The sequence below is a fragment of the Notolepis coatsorum genome (genome assembly GCF_963971535.1).
Source record: "Notolepis coatsorum genome assembly, chromosome: 10".
NCBI lineage: Eukaryota > Metazoa > Chordata > Actinopteri > Aulopiformes > Paralepididae > Notolepis > Notolepis coatsorum.
The window spans coordinates 101673986-101696485 of record NC_140174.1 but is presented as its reverse complement, the minus strand read 5'-3'; the positions used below and the strand labels follow the sequence as shown (position 1 = coordinate 101696485).

The 22500-nt window shown below is 48.0% G+C and overlaps 1 protein-coding gene across 1 annotated transcript in view; it reads left to right on the top strand.

The window, feature by feature from the left end:
• Nucleotides 1-22500, top strand: part of LOC311235659 (ras-specific guanine nucleotide-releasing factor 2-like) — a gene marked incomplete at its 5' end in the record, with an annotated part of 229087 nt that overhangs the window by 115094 nt on the left and 91493 nt on the right. The window contains 2 exon segments of the mRNA XM_084323123.1: nucleotides 6763-6845; nucleotides 10639-10887. Coding sequence (XP_084179249.1) covers nucleotides 6763-6845; nucleotides 10639-10887 — 332 coding nt within the window.

Here is a 22500-nt window from a genome sequence, read left to right as displayed (position 1 = left end):
GGGCCTATGTTCGTCAGGGCCAGGTGGTGTCCCACATCATTGGCCTCACCCCCGCCTACGTACAAGTTACGCGGGTGGCGGGTTTGGTCGACGGTATGAGAGAGGGCGTGCCACGGCTTGATAGGCCGATGGCCGCGCTCCTCTGTCTGGAGGTGGTGTGGGAGCCGTTACGGAAGCCGGTTCCTCAAGGGAAATCGGCTAGGCGGTTGGCTTACTGGAGCGACCAGTCATTTATTGCCGGAACACAATCTCTAGCTGCCGCGTCTAACATCACGCAGCTGGCAAGATTCATGTCTGGGATATTGACGGGCGGCATGGAGCAGAGTGATTTACAGCATGACCAGCTCTCCCAAGCGGCAGGAGCTGTCCTGCATCTGACTCAGCTGCAGGCCATAGCCGCTGGGAAAGTGCGTGCCCTGGCAACTCTGAACCAGCGCCACCTTTGGCTGGAGCAGGCACGTGTGCCGGAGAAGAAGAGGCTTCCACTTCTGACGGCACCCCTCTCCGATGCTGGACTGTTCGGGAAGGCCCTGCAGTTGATGACCTCGACCTGTAGAGAGATGCAGGAGGAACGCTCCGTGCTTCAACCTCATTTTCCCCCTCCCGATGTTGACTTTTTTCCACTGTGGTCCCCTCTGTTTTTCCCTTCCCGGCCTTGCCGTATGATTTGTTTGAAAAATAAAAAGTTCCCTCTAAAGGGGGACTGTATTTTTTGTTAACAAACGTTCATGTTAAGAGCTTTAAGCAAGGTCTGCAGCCTACACTTGGTTGAAAAAGGTTTTTTTCTACCTCGGCCTGAGTCTCCACATAAGGTAGAGGTTACTTGTATGTTCTGTTGCTTGCACGAGTAATGTTGAGCTACAACACTATTGTGTTGGTTGCAGTAATGCTCGTATTAACACGTACCACGGCTCAGCCGTTCTCGCTCTCTCTATCAGTGTTTTTTCTATGTTCAACATGGATGCGGATGTAGGATTCACACACACACGTGACTTGGTTTTGTTGTAAACCCTGTCCACAGTTGTCTGTGGTTAGCATGCATTGTATTAGCTTGCGCTATTCATTAGCATTGCTATTAAAGGTATCGTGTGCTAAAGTTGTTGCTGTGTGCAAGGAAAGGGCTTGTGAGGGGGTACCGGATAAACCCCTCCTTCCCTCTTCTGATTGGTCAGGGCGTTTATTCATCTCTTGTCAGTCCAGTCAGGGCCAAGTCGTTAGGCGACTTGGCAGGGAGGGGGGGGGGGGGGGGGAAAGGGTTCCCTAACTCTGCTCCTATTACCAGTGATGGGAATAACGGCGCTATAAGTAATGGCGTTACTAACGGCATTAGTTTATTCAGTAACGAGTAATCTAACGGATTACTCTTCCAATCTTAATAACGCCGTTAGCGTTACTGCAAAAAAATGCGGCGCGTTACTATGAATGAACCTGTTTCTTTCATCAGACAGATCTCTGCGCCGAGAGGCAATAATATGTTCTTCCTTGTTTACATTTACATTTACATTTACATTTAGTCATTTAGCTGACGCTTTTATCCAAAGCGACTTACAAGTTCTGTACGACAAGCCATCAGGAAGGGCACAACTCTATCAGCTGAGCAACAATGTTCATCAAAGTGTTGAGTGCTACAGTGTAGGTTAGTTTATTAGGACAAGTGCATGACAGTACGGTTAGTTAGGGTTCGATTTTTTTATTGTTTTTTTTTTTTTTTTTTTTATTCAGATAATGGTTGAAGAAGTGCGTCTTTAGTCGACGGCGAAAGATTGGACGTGATTCGGCTGTCCTAACTGGGGTGGGTAGTTCATTCCACCATTGTGGGGCAAGGACTGAGAATGTTTAGTGGGCAGTGCGTGAGCCAAGCATACATGCTGACGATTGGCTGAGGTTGAATAAAATGTCATGGTAAGCCAATCAGAGGTGGAGGTGGGCGGGTGTCTAAAGCATCCAGAGTCTGACACACAGCGCGACAAGACAAGCGATCACTGATCAGGGAGTCCTTGCCCCACAATGGTGGAATGAACTACCCATCCCAGTTAGGACAGCCGAATCCCGTCCAATCTTTCGCCGTCGACTAAAGACTCACTTCTTCAACCATTATCTGAAATGATTAAAAAAAAAAAAAAAAAATCTAACCCTGACTAACCTTACTGTCATGCACTTGTCCTAATAAACTAACCTATACTGTAACACGCAACACTTGATGAACATTGTTACTCAGCTGATAGAGTTGTACCCTTCTTGCTGTCTTGTCGTACAGAACTTGTAAGTCGCTTTGGATAAAAGCGTCAGCTAAATGACTAAATGTAAATGTAAATGTAATGATCAGTCAGCATGAGACCGCGGTCCGTGTAGTGTACGTTTTGAGCCCAAATAATCCAAAACGAATCCAACGAACAACACAAGCCGACAGTGTGCGAACCATAGCATGGACTTTGGGTGAGGGGGGGGGGGGGGAGCAGTCGGACTGTTGGAGGATACTGTGATCGCACTCGCAGACGTTACTGTAGCCTGTAGCCTGTAGGCCTTGTGTATGTATGTATGTGACAAATAAACCTCTTGAATCCTGTCATATATTCAATCAGTTTCAGTAACTACAGAACACATAATACTAGACAACTCACTTGTTGAGGTCCGGCCGTCTGGACGGTCTGGGCTTCCACAGCACATTCCATGATAAAAAAAAAAATCCATTTAGTTATATAGATGATAGATCATCATCCAACACTGTCACAGTATCCTATCCTGTGGTTTGATTTGTGCCGTGCGTGCGTGCAGGCTGCAGCGCCGCCGCGCTCCGAATGGTAATTGCAAGAATAGCATGCATGTTGCCATATTACGTGTGAATTAGTGCGCAAATCATTAATCATACATCCAAAATAGCATACGTTTATTATTATACACGATGATGATACAGAAAATTACAGAAAAATGAGAAATGCATGGCAAAAGTAGCATTTATTTTCAGTAATTTAGAGACCCCCAGGGGAGCTGATGTCTGATCTAGGGGAGCTATAGCGGATCCAGCTCCCCCCGTGGATCGCACCCTGCAAGCCGAGCGACTCAGTCAACATGAGACCGCGGGTCCATGAGCGTTTTGTGTTCACTCTTTGCAGCGCAGGGCACTGAGTGGCTCTACTGCAGTGCCGACAGCCTTATCAACAGTGCTGTACTTCCTGGTTTAATAGCACAGGCTTCAGGTGCTTATTATATCTCTGTATGTCATGCATGTCTTAAATGTCATGATTAGATTAGTTTAGATGATTCGATTAGATTCTTATATGTGTATGTTGTATATGTCATTGATTGCTTGATTGAAAAGTTTATTAACAGATTGCAGAATGGGTACAGTACAGTACAGCTCAATACATACAATTGTTAAGGGGATGCAGACCAGAGAAAGACTTTCGTCATAAATGTCTTGAATTGAAAATGGGGGACCCTGATGTAAACAAGACGAAACTCTTTCTCTGGTCTGCATCCCCTTAACAATTGTGTGTATTGAGCCGTACTGTATTGTACCCATTCTGCAATCTGTTAATTAAAATGTTCAATCAATCAGTATATATTTGTTATTTATTTTTGCTTAACAAGCATAATTTAATGTTGCCCAGTTGTGGCCTGTGAGGGGCAATACATATCAAAAGTTCCAAAACATCTATTCTGTTTGTATTTGTATGATCCACTATATAAACATAGTAATTACAATATCTACATACATGGCATTTGATTGGAGGCTAGTCTCACCTTTAACATTAAAATTGTTTAGATTTGTGTATGTTGTTTATGTAAAAAAAATCTTGAAAGTAACGCAATAGTTACTTTCTGAAGTAACTAGTTACTTTTATAATTTGTAACTGAGTAAGTAATTTAGTAACTTTTTGGAAGAAGTAACTAGTAACTGTAACTAGTTACTTTTTACACAGGCGTTGAGTATTGGGTTTCCCCCGTCATAGCACACGTCACTACGCACGTTGCTATTTGACGATGGCTTCCATGAGTTAGACCCGTATGACGGTCTGTTGTTGTCAAAGTGTCGGGATAGAGCGTGGGTTCCACTACGCTCGATATATGTGTAACTTGAGTCGGTTGGTCACATGACTCAAGATTGCCATGGCTTTTCACTCTATGACTCATGTGGGAAGTCTCCCTGAGGAGCTCCGTCTAATCCTCTGTGGTGGGGGTGACTGGATATAAAAATATAAAGAGTTTTTATCCTCAGCTGTGTCAAATGGGGTTCATACAGTCGGTGCTTCTTTTCTTTTTTAATAAAAGAGTGTGGAGTATAGGAAGCACCACACCCTTCTTGTCGTTTCTCCCAGGCGCCTTGAGGATTCAATGAAGGGTCTACTTTAGCCTATTCATTGATGTGGTTGTGTCCCGACGCATGCATGGTGCTAGCTCGGGGTGTTTCTGATGGGAATCATGCGGGTAGCTAGTACGCCTTGGTTGCTTGTGGTTAAAACAGCGTTTTTATAAAGCATGGAGGGTTTGTCCTCTTCCGCGAACCTGTTACTGGTTCTCGACGGGTTCTCGTTCATGTCTGGGGGATGTTAACGGAATAAGATCGGAACATAGGTAGAGGGGTCTCACGCCCTTGAGGTGGGCCACCGAGCACGGTTCACACCGGCCCGTCTGGGTGGCGCCCTCTTTTCATGTTTTTTTATCGACACGCATATCTGCCCCTTCTCCCGGAGTAGGCAGGTCGGCGTGGTTAGGGCACGGGACTGGTTCTGGTCACGCTGGTCCAGGTCAGTTAACCCGTTGTCCGCCGGGGATGCAGATCTGCTGTTCTGGTACCCTGAGGGACTTGGGCTTTTTTCGGGAGAAAAAATGCCGGGTCGGCCCGGGGTGTCACAAGGTTAGGCGTTATGGAGACCCTTGTTGGGTACATGTTGTACTCTGCACTATCATAAGGGGCTGGTTCTCTTTTCTTCGCTCCTCTCTCACGCATGGCGAAGAGGGGGCTGTTGGGGTGGTCTTCTGGACCTCCTCTGGTAACCCTGTGTGCTTCCCGAGCCGCCAGGCCCGGTCCGAAGTAAAGTTTCGTTGATACCGTAGACCTGGGATAACCCTTTTTCTTGAGGGGTTATAGGAACAACCACCGCATATGGTACCAAGGGGGTGGTTGATTCCCTGGTGTGTTGGAGCAGAGTCAACTCCCGGGTTACCCGGTTGAGTGTGCCCCTGCACGTTCATGACGTCTGCCAATCATGTCAGCCTTCTCTGCCTCAACCCCTCTGGGTGGGTTTTTTTTTAATGGAGGCTTTGTCATGGTGATCAACAAGCCAGCATACGCCCCTTCCGCCGGGGGGGCTGTTTTCAGCTGACTCCTTTGGCGCCTGTCTTGTCCGCAGTGCTCCAGGCTCAGGTTACAGCCTGCTGCCTGGTTTCCCCGGTGCGCTGCCTGCTTCCGTTGGTTAACTTGAGCGCTTACGGCCATGCTGACTGCCTGTTCTGCAGGGTGTGTGCCAGGCGGTGTGCTATTGGGGGGAAAGGGCCCGCTCTTGGAGGGGCCCTATCCAAATACGCTGGCGATGTGGGGGGCGGTGTCACTAAGTGACCACCTGGTGGGGTCTTGATGCCTGGCGTCATTGACCTCCAGGCCCCCTTTTTCCCTTCAGTGGGACTGGGTCTTCCTTCGCGCTCCGCTGCTACGGCCTTGCCACGGGGTTGGGGTTGCTCTTGACCCCGTGATTTTGGGGGCAGTAACGAGGTTGTTCCTTCCGTTCGTTCCCTGGTGGCATGCGGGTTGTGCGTGTGTGTAGTCGTGGGGTCAAGCCACGGTCTGCTCACCCTGTGCGTTGAGTTGCTTGAGTTCCTCTTCGCCTGGTCGGATCCGTCTCCCTCCCGTAAGCCTCCAATAGGGAGGGTATCCTCCATTAGGGAGGGTCGGGGGGGCTCGGTCCTCTCCGGTCTGATGGTTGTGGGGGGCCTCAGAGGGGTGTATTTGTCGGGCTAAGGCTCCCACTCAGCCCCCGTTGTGCTACTGGTGCTGAGCGAAGCCTTAACGAAACAGAACGTAAGGTTATGTATATAACCAAGTTCTGAGTTATGGTGCGCTCAGCACCAGGACGCCGCTGCTGCCCTTGATCTCGCCTTGTGGTGAAAGTTTGGGGAAGGAGGCGAGTAGGTGACCACACACCTGCTTATGAAGGTAAGCGGAAGGGGGTGTGGTCAGACGAATATTGGGATGTAAAGGTACATGGTGGAATTATTTTATTCAGTGTATGTACACGAAGTGAAGTACAGTGCTACTGGTGCTGAGCGCACCATAACATACAGAACTTGGTTATATACATAACCTTACGTTAACTTAAATTAACTATCTACACACTATACTAACACTATCTACCTCCAGGTGATTCAGAGCTCTCGAGACGGAACATGTTGATGAGATGTATGTCAGATTATCACATGTCCTCCTCCCAACAGAACAATAGGATTCAGGTTAAACATTGGTGAAATGCCCCTTTAAGGCTTGTGTATCAACAAATGCAATGACTTGAATTTTCAACCATTGTGTTCCTCCCCCACAGACTCACTTTTCACTTTCTATCAATCTCTCTCTCTCTCTCTCTCTCTCTCTCTCTCTCTCTCTCTCTCTCTCTCTCTCTCTCTCTCTCTCTCTCTCTATCTCTATCTCTATCTCTATCTCTATCTCTCTCTCTCTCTCTCTCTCTCTCTCTCTCTCTCTCTCTCTCTCTCTCTCTCTCTCTCTCTCTCTCTCTCTCTCTCTCTCTCTCTCTCTCTCTCTCTCTCCAGTGTATAGATAACATCCGTTGTAATGGCCTGATGACCAGTGTATTTGAGGAGAATTCTAAAGTCACCGTGCCTCATATGATCAAGTAAGTGTGTGTGTGTGTGTGTGTGTGTGTGTGTGTGTGTGTGTGTGTGTGTGTGTGTGTGTGTGTGTGTGTGTGTGTGTGTGTGTGTGTGTGTGTGTGTGTGTGTGTGTGTGTGTGTGTGTGTGTGTGTGTGTGTGTGTGTGTGTGTGTGTGTGTGTGTGTGTGTGTGTGTGCGTGTGTGTGAGAGAAGAGAGCACACCCATCCTTCTGTGTGACAGGTATAACTTGTATGAATCACAGTACAGTACTTTATCGTGTTGTTTTCGGCTTTATTATTCATGCTCTTGCTAAAACAAAAACGCTTGTCATCCGCTTTTATATTTCTACCTGCACTTGTAATCGTACAGTATGGGTTTTATCTAGGGATGTCCGATATTATCGGCCGACCGATATTATCGGCCGATATCGGCAGTAAAATGTGATATCGGAAAATATCGGTATCGGTAAAAAAATAAATAAAACAATAACAATATATATATATATTATTATTTTTTACATTTATTTAACCTTTATTTACCCAGGCAAGCAAGTAAGAACCAATTCTTATTTTATTTATTGTCAAAAGTATGCATGTTGGTTTAATTCAACAACAAGAGATATGTAATGTTAATTTTTACTTTTTTAAGGATCATATTTTGCACAGATAATGCTTACATTTAGAAAGCCTTTTGAATGCATCCAGTGAAATTGAAATTATTCAGTTTTTTGGGGGGGAAACCCTGCATATATCGGTATCGGTTGATATCGGTATCGGTATCGGAAATTAACACTTTCTATGCCACTCACGAGTTTTCTCTGAATTATTAATATCTCGTTGAAAGCCACTCATGAGATTTTATTTTTTTTAGCGATCTGAAATCATATTGCATCACGCCATCAAGCCTACCCTAGTCTACCCCGAGCGCCGCCGGCGATCAGATGTGGAAAAAAGCGCCCCCTATCGTCTCCCAGATGACATAAGGGATTTTGGCATGGACTCAATGAAAATGGATGGGGAAAAAAAATCCTGTACTCCACATTTTCCAGTCCACTGATGCAGCCGGGGTTATCAGAGTTCATTCTGGAGCCTCGGAGCCCCGCGGAATCATGTGTTCTACTGTATCACGTTGGATCTATACACTTATCGATTTTTTTCGAATGGTGATCAGGAATTGGAATATAACCAGTTGGATACCATCTGATGTCAGGTAAGGAATCTATGTTATCAGTGTTAGGATAATCAGACTCATTTTGATGAAGATATAAGCTGTTTTTGTGAAATGTCTTCTATCGGTTTCACTGTAAAAATCCAAGAGGAAATGAACACAGGCGATTATCCCGTGCGTGGCTCGAATGGGCGTGCGTGTACGTATAATATTGATCATCTAGCGCAGTGCTTCTCAAACTTTTTCTGTCAGGCCCCCCTTTGGCGGACCAACATATTTTGGGCCCCCCCCCCCCCCCCCCCCCCCCCCCCCCCCCCTCGCCCCAACAAAATAGTCATGAAATGGGCCATGTTTAAATTTATTGAAATAACACCAATATCGTGACCTTTCAAATTGGCCCTATATTTTGTTTCCAGAGCTGTCATGGATGAAAAGCCAGCTTCACACAGATACTGTATGTCATAGGTGTCAAAACTCATGGCCCGCGGGCCAAATGTGGCCCGCCACGTCATTTGATGTGGCCCCCAAGAGCTCTGGTAAATTTTTTTTTTTTTTTTTCTTTTTTAAAACATTAATCTTGGGTTAAAAAAATAGCTGTGTTAAAAGAATGGTGGGTTAATGCGTTAATAAAGCTTTAACTTTGACAGCCTTAGTTATTACACATTCTTACACATACGTGTATGTTGAAACATCTGAGGTATTGATGAAGTAACAAAGGAAAAAAGCCAAAAGCACTTGCTCCTCAGACATTCTTTGACAATTTTACAGCCCAAAATACTAAAAAGATCCAGGCGGAATAGGTAACAAAGGGTTGAAGAAATATTGTCTGAACTGTCAGATGCAAACTGGCTGTGTGACATAACCAAGCATCTCGCTCAATTGAATAAGAAACTGTAGGGACGCAAACAAGTCCCACCCAAAACTTGACCAATATAGTTGTGAACTGAGACAACCCTTATTTTGTTATTTTTGAGTACAGTTACAGTTGTGTGTTCATACAGACACATAATAGCAATTTCATTACGAATTGAAAATGGGGGACCCTGATGTAAACAAGTCGAAAGTCTTTCTCTGGTCTGCATCCCCCTTAACAATTGTGTGTATTGAGCTGTACTGTACTGTACCCATTCTGCAATCTGTTAATTAAAGTTAATTAAACTATCTACCATTAGTTGGATGTATGGCCTCTGCAAGGTTGTGTGCAGCCATTTGTTTTTGTAACATCTGCTACATCTGTCCTGCGTGTTCTTTGCAGCTCACAGTTGTTAGTTCTGCCCCTCTTGACTGTGACAAAAAGGTTTTGAACAAACTTAATGTCATAGCTTGTATTTGATGATATTCTTCTTTGTTATTTAGTTGAATGGTTTGATCATTGATTGATGGAGTAATATGGGGTTCTGATAAACTAAAATTATTTGTTAAAAATAACATAAGCTAACATATATTTTTACATCTATCCAAAATGTATAACTTGAATAAGTAATAAATACAAGAAACAACATGTTTAACAATGTGTAAATGAGTAGCTACATTTATTTTACATTACATTAACATTTATACGGTATTTGGCCCTTTTGAGGGCAACCATAATGCTGATGTGGCCCTCTGTGAAAATGAGTTTGAACACCCCTGCTGTATGTGGTGCTGAATGGTATCAACACCTTAACTGCTGCATCATGAGATACTTGGTGGGCCATGAGATGAGATACTTGGTACCTCAGCACCACACTCTGAAACTAGCTCTCTAGATGGTATCAGATGAGATTTCAAAGAGTTCTTCTAAGAGTTTGGATGGAGATGTGTCAGGAAGCTTTGTCTCAATGTTGTCTGTAAAGGTTTTTTTTTATCCAGAGTAACTTGGTGATCCTTTTCTGTGTTTTATTAAATAATGATTTTCAGATTTTGAGAAATGGTATTTTCATGGAGAACAGTGCAGCTGCAACAGATAGCACTTTAGTGATAATTTTCTGTAATCCAAAAAAAAAAAACGATTTTTTTTTTTTTTAAATAAATCTCAAGGCCCCCCCTGTCATGCCTCTGCGCCCCTCCTGGGGGGCACGCCCCCCACTTTGAGAAACACTAGATTCTAGCGTTTATTTGAAAACGATTCATAAATAGGCAGACAAATATCAACGTTCTGGAATATTCCAGTAAAAGACGATTATCATAGAATGGCCCAGAATGGTTTTTTACCTCAAAACGGGTGCTTTTCAAAATGCTCTCAAACGGAAATGAAGCGATAAAAAACCAATCTGCCTTGACAGCACTGACTGGAAAAGGATTCTTTGATAAGCGACGGGCAGATTAGACACATAGCCATAATTTAAAACATAGATTAGGCGATATTAAGGTTAACATTGGCGCCGATGGTGGCATTCAAGCGCTAACTCTGGCGCCACCTCGTGGCACTGAAAGTGTTAAGAGTTGGACAATATCGGAATATCGGTATCGGTAAAAAAGCCAATATCGAGCATCCCTAGTTTTATCCATTCTCTTCCTCTTTTCTTTCAACACCGTTTCTTTTTGCTTAGCTATTCTCAGACGCCATTTCCTTTGCGGCTCGGCAGTCACCAGTGCTTGGTGTTGTGTATGTGTGTGCGCGTGTTTGTGCGTGCGCGCGCGCGTGTGTGTGTGTGTATATCCATCAGATCCGATGTGCGTCTCCATAAAGACGATGTTGACATTTGCTTCAGCAAGACGCTGAACTCCTGCAAGGTCCCCCAGATCCGCTACGCCAGCGTGGAGCGTCTGCTGGAGAGGCTGACCGACCTGCGCTTCCTCTCCATCGACTTCCTCAACACCTTCCTGCACACCTACCGCATCTTCACCACCGCCGCTGTGGTCATGGACAAGCTGGCGGACATCTACAAGAAGCCCTTCACTTCCATCCCAATCAGGTAATGCCGTACCTACACGTCTTCCGTTCCAATTCCAGGTGATGCCGTCGTGTGTACCCCCTTCATTTCCATTCCAGTCGGGTAATGCTGTATGTAATCCTGCGCACACACCCACCTTCACTTCCATTAAAATCAGGCAATACTGTCAATGCTGTATTGCTGTATGTACCCTTTGCTTCCTTTCCAATCAGGTAATACTTTTTTTTTTCAAAACGTTGTTTATTGAAGTTTTTCGTTGCAATATGAGATGAGCACAAGGTCAAACTGTACACATATATGCCAGACGTATTGCACATATCTACATATAAGTAGTCAAAATATAGGTCTGTTGAATGTAGACAATATACATATTGCACAAAGCTACGTATAATTAGTCAAAATATAGGTCTGTTGAATATAAACAATATACCTATTGCACAAAGCTATGTATAAATAGACAAAATATAGGTCTGTTGAATGTAAATAATATACATATTGCACAAAGCTACATATAAGTAGTCAAAGTATAGGTCTGTTGAATATATAGACTACAGCGAGTACACCACAAAATAAATATAGATATTGTTTCGGACATACTGTCAATTAAACATATATGTACACTCAGGACAAGGACTGTACAGTAGAAATAGAGGAATGGAACACATTATTATTATTTTTTAAGTGAGAAGGTAAACATCAGGTTACACTTGCACATGTAGATAGATCAATCAACTGGACAGTGCTAGGCTAGAAGTGAGCATTGTTTATGGGGGGTCAATTGAACCTTGTTCCCCAACATAAGTAAAGAAACAACACCATGTTTTATAAAAATCTAGCTGTAGAACCCCTTATGACACACCTTATTTTCTCCATCTTAAGGAAGTGCAAAATATCCCTGAGCCACATAGAGTGAGATGGAGGAGTGGGTGACTTCCAATGCAGTAAAATGAGACGTCTAGCCAGGAAAGTAACAAATGCCACCAGGTCAGCTTTATATCGTGGCAGAGACAGGGTAGTAGGGGAGACGGAGACACCAAAGTAAGCAGTTATGGCAGTCGGGCTGATTGGGATCTCAATACTATTTGAGATAGTTTCAAATATTTCAGACCAAAAATGATGTAGGGAAGGGCAGGACCAAAACATGTGACTATGTGTAGCAGGGGCACAGTGGCATCTATCACAGGTGGGATCAATGTTGCCATAGATCTTGGCTAGCCTGACTTTAGTAAAGTGTGAACGGTGAACAATTTTACATTGGATCAGTCCGTGCCTGGCACAAATTGAAGAGGAGTGGACACGGTGTAAAATATCCTCCCACAGGTCTTCTGTGATGTCCTCACCCAGGTCCTCCTCCCATCTCCTCCTGATCTTTTCTAATGAGGTAGGACGCAGTGAGGAAATCAAGCCATACAGGACAGATATAATACCCTTTGTGACCAGTGTAGGCTTTACTAAAGTGTCAATAGGAGTGGCTTCTGGAAGTTTGGGGAACTGTGGGTTGACATTACGTACAAAACTGCGGACTTGCAAGTATCTAAAGAAATGTGACCTCGAAAGAGAGAACTTGTCAGACAGTTGTTCAAATGCTGCAAAAATATTTTCTATATATAAATCTCTGAACGTTCTAATACCAAGAGGGGACTAGGAGAGAAAAGCTCTATCTATCACAGAGGGGGAAAAACAGGGTTAGCTGTAATTGGAGCTAGTAAAGAAAAAGATTGTAAACCAAAATGTCGTCTAAACTGATTCCAGATCCTAAGTGTTGATTTGACAATAATATTTTTGGAGTAGAGAGAGGTGGGAAAGAGTAGAGGTGCGTGAGCAAGAGCAGCCAGTGAGGCAGGGCTGGAAGAAGAGGATTCCAAAAGCAACCATACAGAAGATGAAGGTGTGTCTTCAAACCTTGCCCAATGTTGTAGTGCTCTAAAGTTGGCTGCCCAATAATAGAATAAAAAATTGGGCAGAGCCATCCCTCCCAGAGGTTTTGGTCTTTGTAGGAGGGCTTTACCGAGCCTAGGGACTCTCCTATTCCAGATGAACGATAGGTTATGTATATAACCTAGTTATATGAGTACTGGCTGAGCGTCCCGCTCTTCGCCATATCGAGATATACCTCATCTTCAGTACCTACTGTACTACATGAACGAAAACAAAGCACCCTTGCACTTGACCAGGCCCCGCCCCAGTGACCTCCTATAAGTCACCAGGCGTGGTCACACTCGCCCTTCCTCGGGAAAAGTGTTCCATCAGGAAAAAAACCCCTCAAGGGACCTCAGGGCACGCTAAGAGCGGGACGCTCAGCCAGTACTCATATAACTAGGTTATATACATAACCTATCGTTATATACTCGTACTGGCAATCGCGTCCCGCTCTTCGCCATATCGAGATATTGGGCAGAGCGGACGCGAGGCCCGACAAATGTACCCCCTGAGGAACCGCAAGCCCTACCACCAGGGGGGAGGGGAGTCCCGTCACCCCCCCTTCCTATTGAAGAGGGGGCGGCAGTCAACTCCACCCAAGTGTGAAAAAGAGGGAACTAGAACCCCTAAAACGCACAGCACAGGTGGGACCATGTGTGACACATCACCTCGTGGCACACACCCACACATCCCTGCTAACCCACCGAAAGGCGGGATGCAGGGAAGGTTCCAGACCTCAGAACCGCCTGGGAGACAGAACCCCCAGTCATGTCCATGAGGTAAAACCTAACGAAGGGACCCTGGGAGGACCAGGAGGCCGCAGCACAGATGTCCTCCACCGAGGCCCCCCCTAACAAGGCGGCAGAGGCCGCCACCTCACGAGTGGAGTGCGCCCTGACCCCCCCAGGGGGGGCCAGCCCAGCCAACGTGTAGCAAAGGGCAATGCCCTCGCACAACCAATGTGACAGGCGCTGTTTCAACAGTGCCTTACCAGCGCGAGAGCCACCGTAACAAACAAAGAGCTGATCGGTAGCCCTGAGGTCCTGAGTCCGGCTGAGGTAAACCCCCAAAACCCGGACTGGACAAGACAGGTGAAGGCTCGCCTCTAACTCATCAGCGTGAGGAGGCGGATGAAATGCCTGAACCACAATGTGGAGGTGAACCAGTCCCCCACCGTATAAGTAGTCAAAGTATAGGTCTGTTGAATATATAGACTACAGCGAGTACACCACAAAATAAATATAGATATTGTTTCGGACATACTGTCAATTAAACATATATGTACACTCAGGACAAGGACTGTACAGCAGAAATAGAGGAATGGAACACATTGTTTTTTTTTTTTAAGTGAGAAGGTAAACATCAGGTTACACTTGCACATGTAGATAGATCAATCAACTGGACAGTGCTAGGCTAGAAGTGAGCATTGTTTATGGGGGGTCAATTGAACCTTGTTCCCCAACATAAGTAAATAAACAACACCATGTTTTATAAAATCTAGCTGTAGAACCCCTTATGACACACCTTATTTTCTCCATCTTAAGGAAGTGCAAAATATCCCTGAGCCACATAGAGTGAGAAGGAGGAGTGGGTGACTTCCAATGCAGTAAAATGAGACGTCTAGCCAGGAAAGTAACAAATGCCACCAGGTCAGCTTTATATCGTGGCAGAGACAGGGTAATAGGGGAGACGGAGACACCAAAGTAAGCAGTTATGGCAGTCGGGCTGATTGGGATCTCAATACTATTTGAGATCGTTTCAAATATTTCAGACCAAAAATGATGTAGGGAAGGGCAGGACCAAAACATGTGACTATGTGTAGCAGGGGCACAGTGGCATCTATCACAGGTGGGATCAATGTTGCCATAGATCTTGGCTAGCCTGACCTTAGTCAAGTGTGAACGGTGAACAATTTTACATTGGATCAGTCCGTGCCTGGCACAAATTGAAGAGGAGTGGACCCGGTGTAAAATATCCTCCCACAGGTCTTCTGTGATGTCCTCACCCAGGTCCTCCTCCCATCTCCTCATGATCTTTTCTAATGAGGTAGGACGCAGTGAGGAAATCAAGCCATACAGGACAGATATAATACCCTTTGTGACCAGTGTAGGCTTTACTAAAGTGTCAATAGGAGTGGCTTCTGGAAGTTTGGGGAACTGTGGGTTGACATTACGTACAAAACTGCGAACTTGCAAGTATCTAAAGAAATTGCCGCCCCCTATTGAAGAGGGGGCGGCAGTCAACTCCACCCAAGTGTGAAAAAGAGGGAACTAGAACCCCTAAAACGCACAGCACAGGTGGGACCATGTGTGACACATCACCTCGTGGCACACACCCACACATCCCTGCTAACCCACCGAAAGGCGGGATGCAGGGAAGGTTCCAGACCTCAGAACCGCCTGGGAGACAGAACCCCCAGTCATGTCCATGAGGTAAAACCTAACGAAGGGAACCTGGGAGGACCAGGAGGCCGCAGCACAGATGTCCTCCACCGAGGCCCCCCCTAACAAGGCGGCAGAGGCCGCCACCTCACGAGTGGAGTGCGCCCTGACCCCCCCAGGGGGGGCCAGCCCAGCCAACATGTAGCAAAGGGCAATGCCCTCGCACAACCAATGTGACAGGCGCTGTTTCGACAGTGCCTTACCAGCGCGAGAGCCACCGTAACAAACAAAGAGCTGATCGGTAGCCCTGAGGTCCTGAGTCCGGCTGAGGTAAACCCCCAAAACCCGGACTGGACACGACAGGTGCAGGCTTGCCTCTAACTCATCAGCGTGAGTAGGCGGATGAAATGCCTGAACCACAATATCCCTGGAGCGAAAAGAGCTCCGGATATCTTTTGGCACGAAGACTGGATTAGGCCTCAGAGTCGCACCGCTATTGACACGAATAGACAAGCACTCAGGCCGCACCGAGAGAGCACAGAGCTCACCCACGCACTTAGCGGAGGTGATGGCCAGCAGGAAAGCAGTCTTGAAAGACAGCTGTTCCAAAGACGCCCGCTCAAGAGGCTCAAACGGGGTCTCGGACAACCGGCCGAGGACCAGTTGAAGGTCCCAACTCGGAGACAGAGAACGTTTCACTGGCTTAAGGCACCGAGCGCCAAGCAGGAAACGCATCACAAGAGGGTGACTTAACAACGTAACGCCCTCAAACCCCTCATGACAATAGGATATAGCCACAGCATATCCGAAGCCGACAGTTTATAAAAAATAGACTGAAGGAAGGTAAGGACAGCGTCCAGGGGGCAGGACACCGGGTCCCAGCCTCCCACCTTACACCACTCTTGGAAAATACGCCACCTACCCGCGTAAACCGCGATAGTGGAGGGAGCATGCGCGTTCCGGATGGTGTCGACCACAGAAGGGTCCATCCTCTCCAGACTCACCCTCTCACCAGCCAAACCATCAGCGGCTGGAACAGCACAGGGAACTGCCACAGAGACCCGTGCGCTTGAGAGAGGGCCCGCGATTGACCAAGGAACAGGCCACGGCGGGGCTACCAAAAGCTGGATCAGGACCGGGAACCACACAGCTGCGCCCCGGTCCGGCACAATCAGGATCAAGGTCCTGCGCTCCCAACGTACCCGCTCCAACAACTGACCTATCAGATGTATGGGGGGAAAAGCGTACAGAAGCCCGGGCGGCCATAGATACATCGAGAAGGCATCCACCCCCAAGGGAGGATCGTCCCCCTGACTGACCGAGAACCACAAGGGGCACTGGTGGGACTGTCTGCTCGCAAACAGATCCACGAGGCTTCCCTGAAACGGTCCCAGACCTGTCTGACTATGTCTGGACGTAGTCCCCACTCGTCGTGACGAGGACCGCCCTGCGACATCACATCTGTGCCCACATTCTCCCTGCCAGGGATGTGGAGCGCCCTCAGGCTGCGCAGATTGCGAGACGCCCACAGCCAGAGCTCGAACGCCGCCCGGTGCAGACGGATGGAGCGTACTCCACCCTGTCTGTTGATATACGCCGCTGCTGTCATGCTGTCCGTCCTGACCAAGACGTGCTCGCCCACCACCAAGTGACCGAGCCGCTTGAGGACCAGGAGGACCGCCTTCAATTCCAACACATTGATGTGCATGGCAGACCGGGCAGCATGGACCGTCCAGCTGCCCCCCACTGCGTTGGTTCGACACGTCCCCCCCCATCCCGTGAGGGAGGCGTCGGTGAAGACCGTGACGTGTGACCGCCTGCCGCCCCCATGGGGACCCCGCCGGTGAGGGTACCAGGCATCCTCCAGTAGGCGAGATCCCCCTGTATTGACAAGGGAACCTTCAACCGTTTCCACTTGTCTCTCACCGGGTCTATTTTCATAATGGAAACCACCTCTGTATCCTCCTCATGAAGAGGAGGCCAAGAGGGACCACAGAGTGAGCAGATGCCATCATACCGAGCAGGCGCATCACATACAGCGCCGTAACCGTCTTGCCAGGACGGAGACCCCTGAGCGCGTCGAGGGTAGACACTTGCCGTTGCTCCAAAGGGTTGCCCTCATGGGCCTTGAGCTTAGAACCAAGCCCAAGTACTCCACCTGTTGACTGGGAAGAGGCGTACTCTTCTTCCAGTTCACAGCAAAACCCAGCTTGGTGAGGAATTCCACCACCAGCCTGGTATGAGACCTGGCGACCTCCTCCGACCGGCTGAGGAGCAGAATGTCGTCGAGATAGAAAATAATTCGTATCCCCTGACGATGTAGAGGCTCCAGCACAGTCTCTACGCACTTGGTGAATGTGCGGGGGGCCAGAGAGTAGCCGAACGGCAACCTCTGGTATTCGTACGCCGTAGGAACTTCCTGTGAGGAGGGAAAATCGGGATGTGAAAATACGCATCCTTCAGGTCTATGGAGGTGAACCAGTCCCCCACCCTGACAGCGTTTAACAGGTGTTTGACGGTCAACATTCTGAACCGTCTCGCCACAATCAGACGATTGAACGCGGACAGATCCAGTATAGGTCTGACACCTCCCATTTTTTTTGGGCACCAGAAAATAACGGGAGTAGACGCCCGACATGATTGATTGATTGATTGAAAACTTTATTAACAGATTGCAGAATGGGTACAATACAGTACAGCTCAATACACACAATTGTTAAGGGGATGCAGACCAGAGAAAGACTTTCGTCTTGTTTACATCAGGGTCCCCCATTTTCAATTCATCAGGACATATATGACATACATGACATACAGATAGTCAGTACTGCTACATCTATACATTTATGACATACCAGATTTGCAAATACAGTACTGTTTGTTATACAGAAGGAGTCAGGAAAAGGGAGTATATACATTTGACGTAGAAACTGTACATTGGAGGAGGTTGGGTGGGGGGGGTTGGGTACACTGGGATATTGACAACCATACTGGGTAATCTACATTGGAGGTGGTTGGGGGGGGGGGGCACACACTGTATAAACAAGCAAAACTGTACATTGAGGGGGGGGGGGGGAGACACTGTACAAACAAACAAAATTGTACATTGGACTATTGACAAAACCATACTAGGTAAATGACTGTACATTGGAGGGGGTTGGGTTAGGATATTTACAGGGGCCAGTGTTGAATTGCAGTCTCCCGTAGGTGTCCCTTGAGAGAGGTTTTGAAAGTGGGTAGTGATCCACATTCCTTTACAGCTTTGGGTAGGGCGTTCCACATTGATGTGGCATAATTGCGAACGTGTCACGTCCTCCCGTGGGACCACGACTACGGCTTGCTTCGCCAACAGAGATTGGATCTCGTCGGCCAGAGCTGTCACTGCTGCCGACCCCGACAACAGGGTCTGCACCAAACTTGAAAACGGAGGGTGGGGTTGTGCGAACTGCAAGACAAGCCCCCGCCTCAACGTTCTCTCCATCCACTTCGACATATGGCACTGCTGAAGCCATATGTGATGATACTCTCATAGCGCACCCGCCGCCATTTGGCACTGGTCCGCAAGGAACTGTAGATAGGCGGCCCGGTCCCTCCCGCTGTGCGTAGCCAACTCTGAACCCGCCAACCGTGCGGGTAGGGCGTTTCGTGGAGTCGGGACAACGGTCCCTGATACAACCCACGAGGCAATCGCACCCAAGGGGGGACCCCGACAGAAAGGGCCGGATTGATACGGGAGAAGCTGACATCATACCAGGTGACAAAAGCTCCCCCACTGAACACCCCTCCAGAACATGCTGAGGAGTTGTTCTGCAGCTGGACATGCAAGGTGTGAGGCCCCCATGGGTTCCCAAACACCGTAGCCCTGCAGTGATATTACTACCACCCAAATCACGCGCGCCTGCCAGACCACTGCCGATCTTGCGGGAGTGGGAGGCACCAACGTGATACCCGGCCTGGCGAAGGCGAGGTCGGGGAAACCCGCGCTGAGCATTATTTCGAAGAGGCCTCGAGTCCCCCTGCTGACAACCTTTGAAGGTGACAGACGTAACACCAGGCTCACCAATCGCAGACGCATAACGCGTGGCGAGGGAGCCACGTGACAGCACAACATTCTCACGGACAGACTCAGGCTCAGCCATCAACTGGGTGTCAGCCCCTGTCCCCATGAGAAGCGAAACGTGGGGCCGCAAGCGCTTCATTGAAGGCCCGCTGCCCGCAGCCAAAGGAAACAAATCAGAGCCCCTTTTCCTCTGGTGTTGGGGGAGGGAGTGATCGGAGAGCGGGCTGCACACAGCAGGACGGCGACGGTTTCTTAGGCCGTGCTCATCCAATGTAGCCGATCCCTCGGCCGCCAAGGCTGTCGGCCTTGTGGACACCTGTTGACGTAACGCCCAGTGTACCTCCGGCGGGGGAAACATGGCCGCCGGTCGAGGGGCCTCGCCATAGTCGCTGACGAGGCCGCGCTCTCACCTCTGGCTGCATAGCGTGAGGCGGTGTGGGGCCCAGGCCAAATACTGCCCGCATTTCCGCAGGACGAAAAAAAAGTCCTTCCGCGGAAAGAGGAGCCTTAAGGAGAAGAAACCTTTCCTCCTCCCCAAGGGAAGACTGCTCCAACCAGAGATGCCTATTAACAAGTGTCGATAGCATCCTGATCCTCCCTGCGGTTATAGCATGCGACTGATTCAAGATTTCTATAACCCCAAAAACACGCACAATGTTTTCAGCGTCGGCTGGCCCTGTAGCCCCACTACCCGACACTAATGTGGATAGAAAAAATCAGCTGAGCCATGACACTGGCCGCAGCTAAATTCCATCCTATGGCAGTATAAACATCATCAGTCCATACTGCCACCTGCCGGGCCGACTTGCTCTCAAGCGTCGGCTTCTGGGTGGGACACCATTCAACCCCGCCGGGGCACAGGATCGATGCTACCTGGCTCTCCTGCCAAGGCACACCTGCCCTGCGCCCTATTGTCAACCCATTCACCCGTAAAAAGGGTAAATAAGTCTCAGCAAAACCCCCCACATTAGCTACCGACTGACCTTCATCAATTAACCGGTTAAGAGGAGGGAAAAGCGGTGACATCCCACAGAGGGGAACATTAGAACAGTGACCCAGCATTATAGCATTAGTATTAGCACCGCGCTCCAGGATAGCCTGGAAAACGTCCAACTCAAAGTCACGTTTACCCAGATATCCTGCCCCTTGCGCCAATACACAACTCGGTTGTCTCACAGTACCTCAACCTCCTCCCGGTAGGCCTTCTCGTCGTTGTCCGAGATCAGCCCCACCACCACTGTGTCGTCTGCGAACTTCACTATGGAGTTGGAGCTGAACTTGGCCACACAATCGTGTGTGTAGAGTGAGTACAGCAGGGGGCTCAGAACACAGCCCTGGGGGGACCCAATGCTCAGGGTGATGGTGTTGGAGGTCTGACCCCCCACCCTGACCGCCTGGGGTCTTTCACTCAGAAAGTCGAGTACCCAGGCGCTCAGGGCGGAGCTCAGACCCAGCTCGATCAGCTTGTCCACCAGTCTGGTGGGGACTATGGTGTTGAACGCTGAGCTGTAGTCAATGAACAACAGTCTCAAATAGCCCCCTTCTGTCGGTCAAGGTGAGAGAGGGTGCTGTGCAGTACCTGGGAGACTGCGTCGTCAGTGGACCTGTTTGTCCTGTATGCAAATTGCATAGGGTCCATATCACTGGGGAGGGAGGCACAAATGTGGTCCTTGACCAGCCTCTCGAAACATTTCATGACCACAGAGGTGAGTGCCACCGGTCTGTAGTCATTGAGACATGTTGGGGAGGGTTTCTTCGGTACAGGGATGATGGTAGACATCTTGAAGCAGGCAGAGACCACTGACTCTACTGGTCCTCTACTGGTCCTCTACTGGTCTGTTTTATACAGAGTTGTGTGTGTGTGTTACCTGGCTGATATTGCTAGTTATGAGCTTTTCCCCCTTTTTCAATCCCTGAAGAATTTAGTCAGATGTGGGTCAGTGCTCTGGACTCAGCAGCCAATCGCAACCTCTGCCCACAAGGTTAGATACACACTGGCTAGTGTTAGATCCTGATCAATCTGGCCAGTATCACGTCTTCTTGTGTTATCCTCTCTCCATCCAATTCCTCTGCGTTGTGTAATTTTAATGGTCCTGACGTCTCAGATACTGGCTGAATATAATCCTTATCTCTCCCCGTTAGTACGATCCGCAAACCATAATAATTCTCCACCTTCGTAAGAATTCGACACTTTGACAACGTGAAATACCTTACAAGGAGAAGCGTGGTTTATTTGATAAACAGAAACCTCAGCTCAGATGTTAACAGATTGTATTGTCCTTGAAGAGTCTATTCTAATGATCTTTCGGTGTGTTCAGTCTATTGTCCTTTTGCTATTCAGTCCACTGGTGGTCAGGCCTGGTCTTTAGCCTAACCCTCCTCGCGTTAGCCGAAGCTAATGATGATGTGGCATCCTTCCTCCCCCCCCCCCTCTCTATGAGAGGAGAGAGTCTCTTGGTCTCTTCCCTCCTGTGGGATTCGTTTCTTTGGTCTGCCTTACACCCGGAAACACCGTTCGACTTATAGATCTTCGTCATAGCAACGATAGCCCCGCCCCTCTTCTGGTTGTCATGCGACGCGCTGTCATGACAACCGCGTTTAACCTTTACACACATTTCAAAACGTTTCATTCACTGTCAAAACCTCCATCGCGCTCTGCCTCTGGGCCCACACCCGCTCTTACCAATGTGTTCTTACAAGGAATGTCAACATTCTGCTGGCTGCTAAACATTCTGCTGGCTACTGCCTCTGAACCGCTTCTTCTATCACCGTCTTCTAAGCCAAGCACATTTCGACCTCTCTGACCCGGCCCCTTTTAGCTGTGGTATTCTCCCCCAATCTATACATCACCTACATTGAAAAACACCCCAGAACACCCGTTTTCTCTCACTAGGCTGGTAAAAATATGCCTCCTAAAATGTCTAAACGCAAGTACAGGAAGTACAGGCTACAGGCTTTCCGGTTTAGACAAAACAATTATAGAAATGTGTGAAGTGCACAATATTTCCTCGTGTAAGCCACTGCAATGCCTTTCCCTGAAGAATTTACTACGTGACCGCCCGGATGTTCGAGCTTGTTTGCCGACAGGATTCGGGAAAGGTTTGGTCCGTTCGGAGGCAGCTTCCAGGGAAGTACATACACCAGAAATTCTACCCCATAGACACTTTCGGCAGTAGTTTTGTTTACCAGGCTTTATCTCACAGAGATAAAACTGGGAACGAGGTTACACACTGGCTGAAGTACATACCCACCTGTGTGTGGAGGCCAGCACAACAA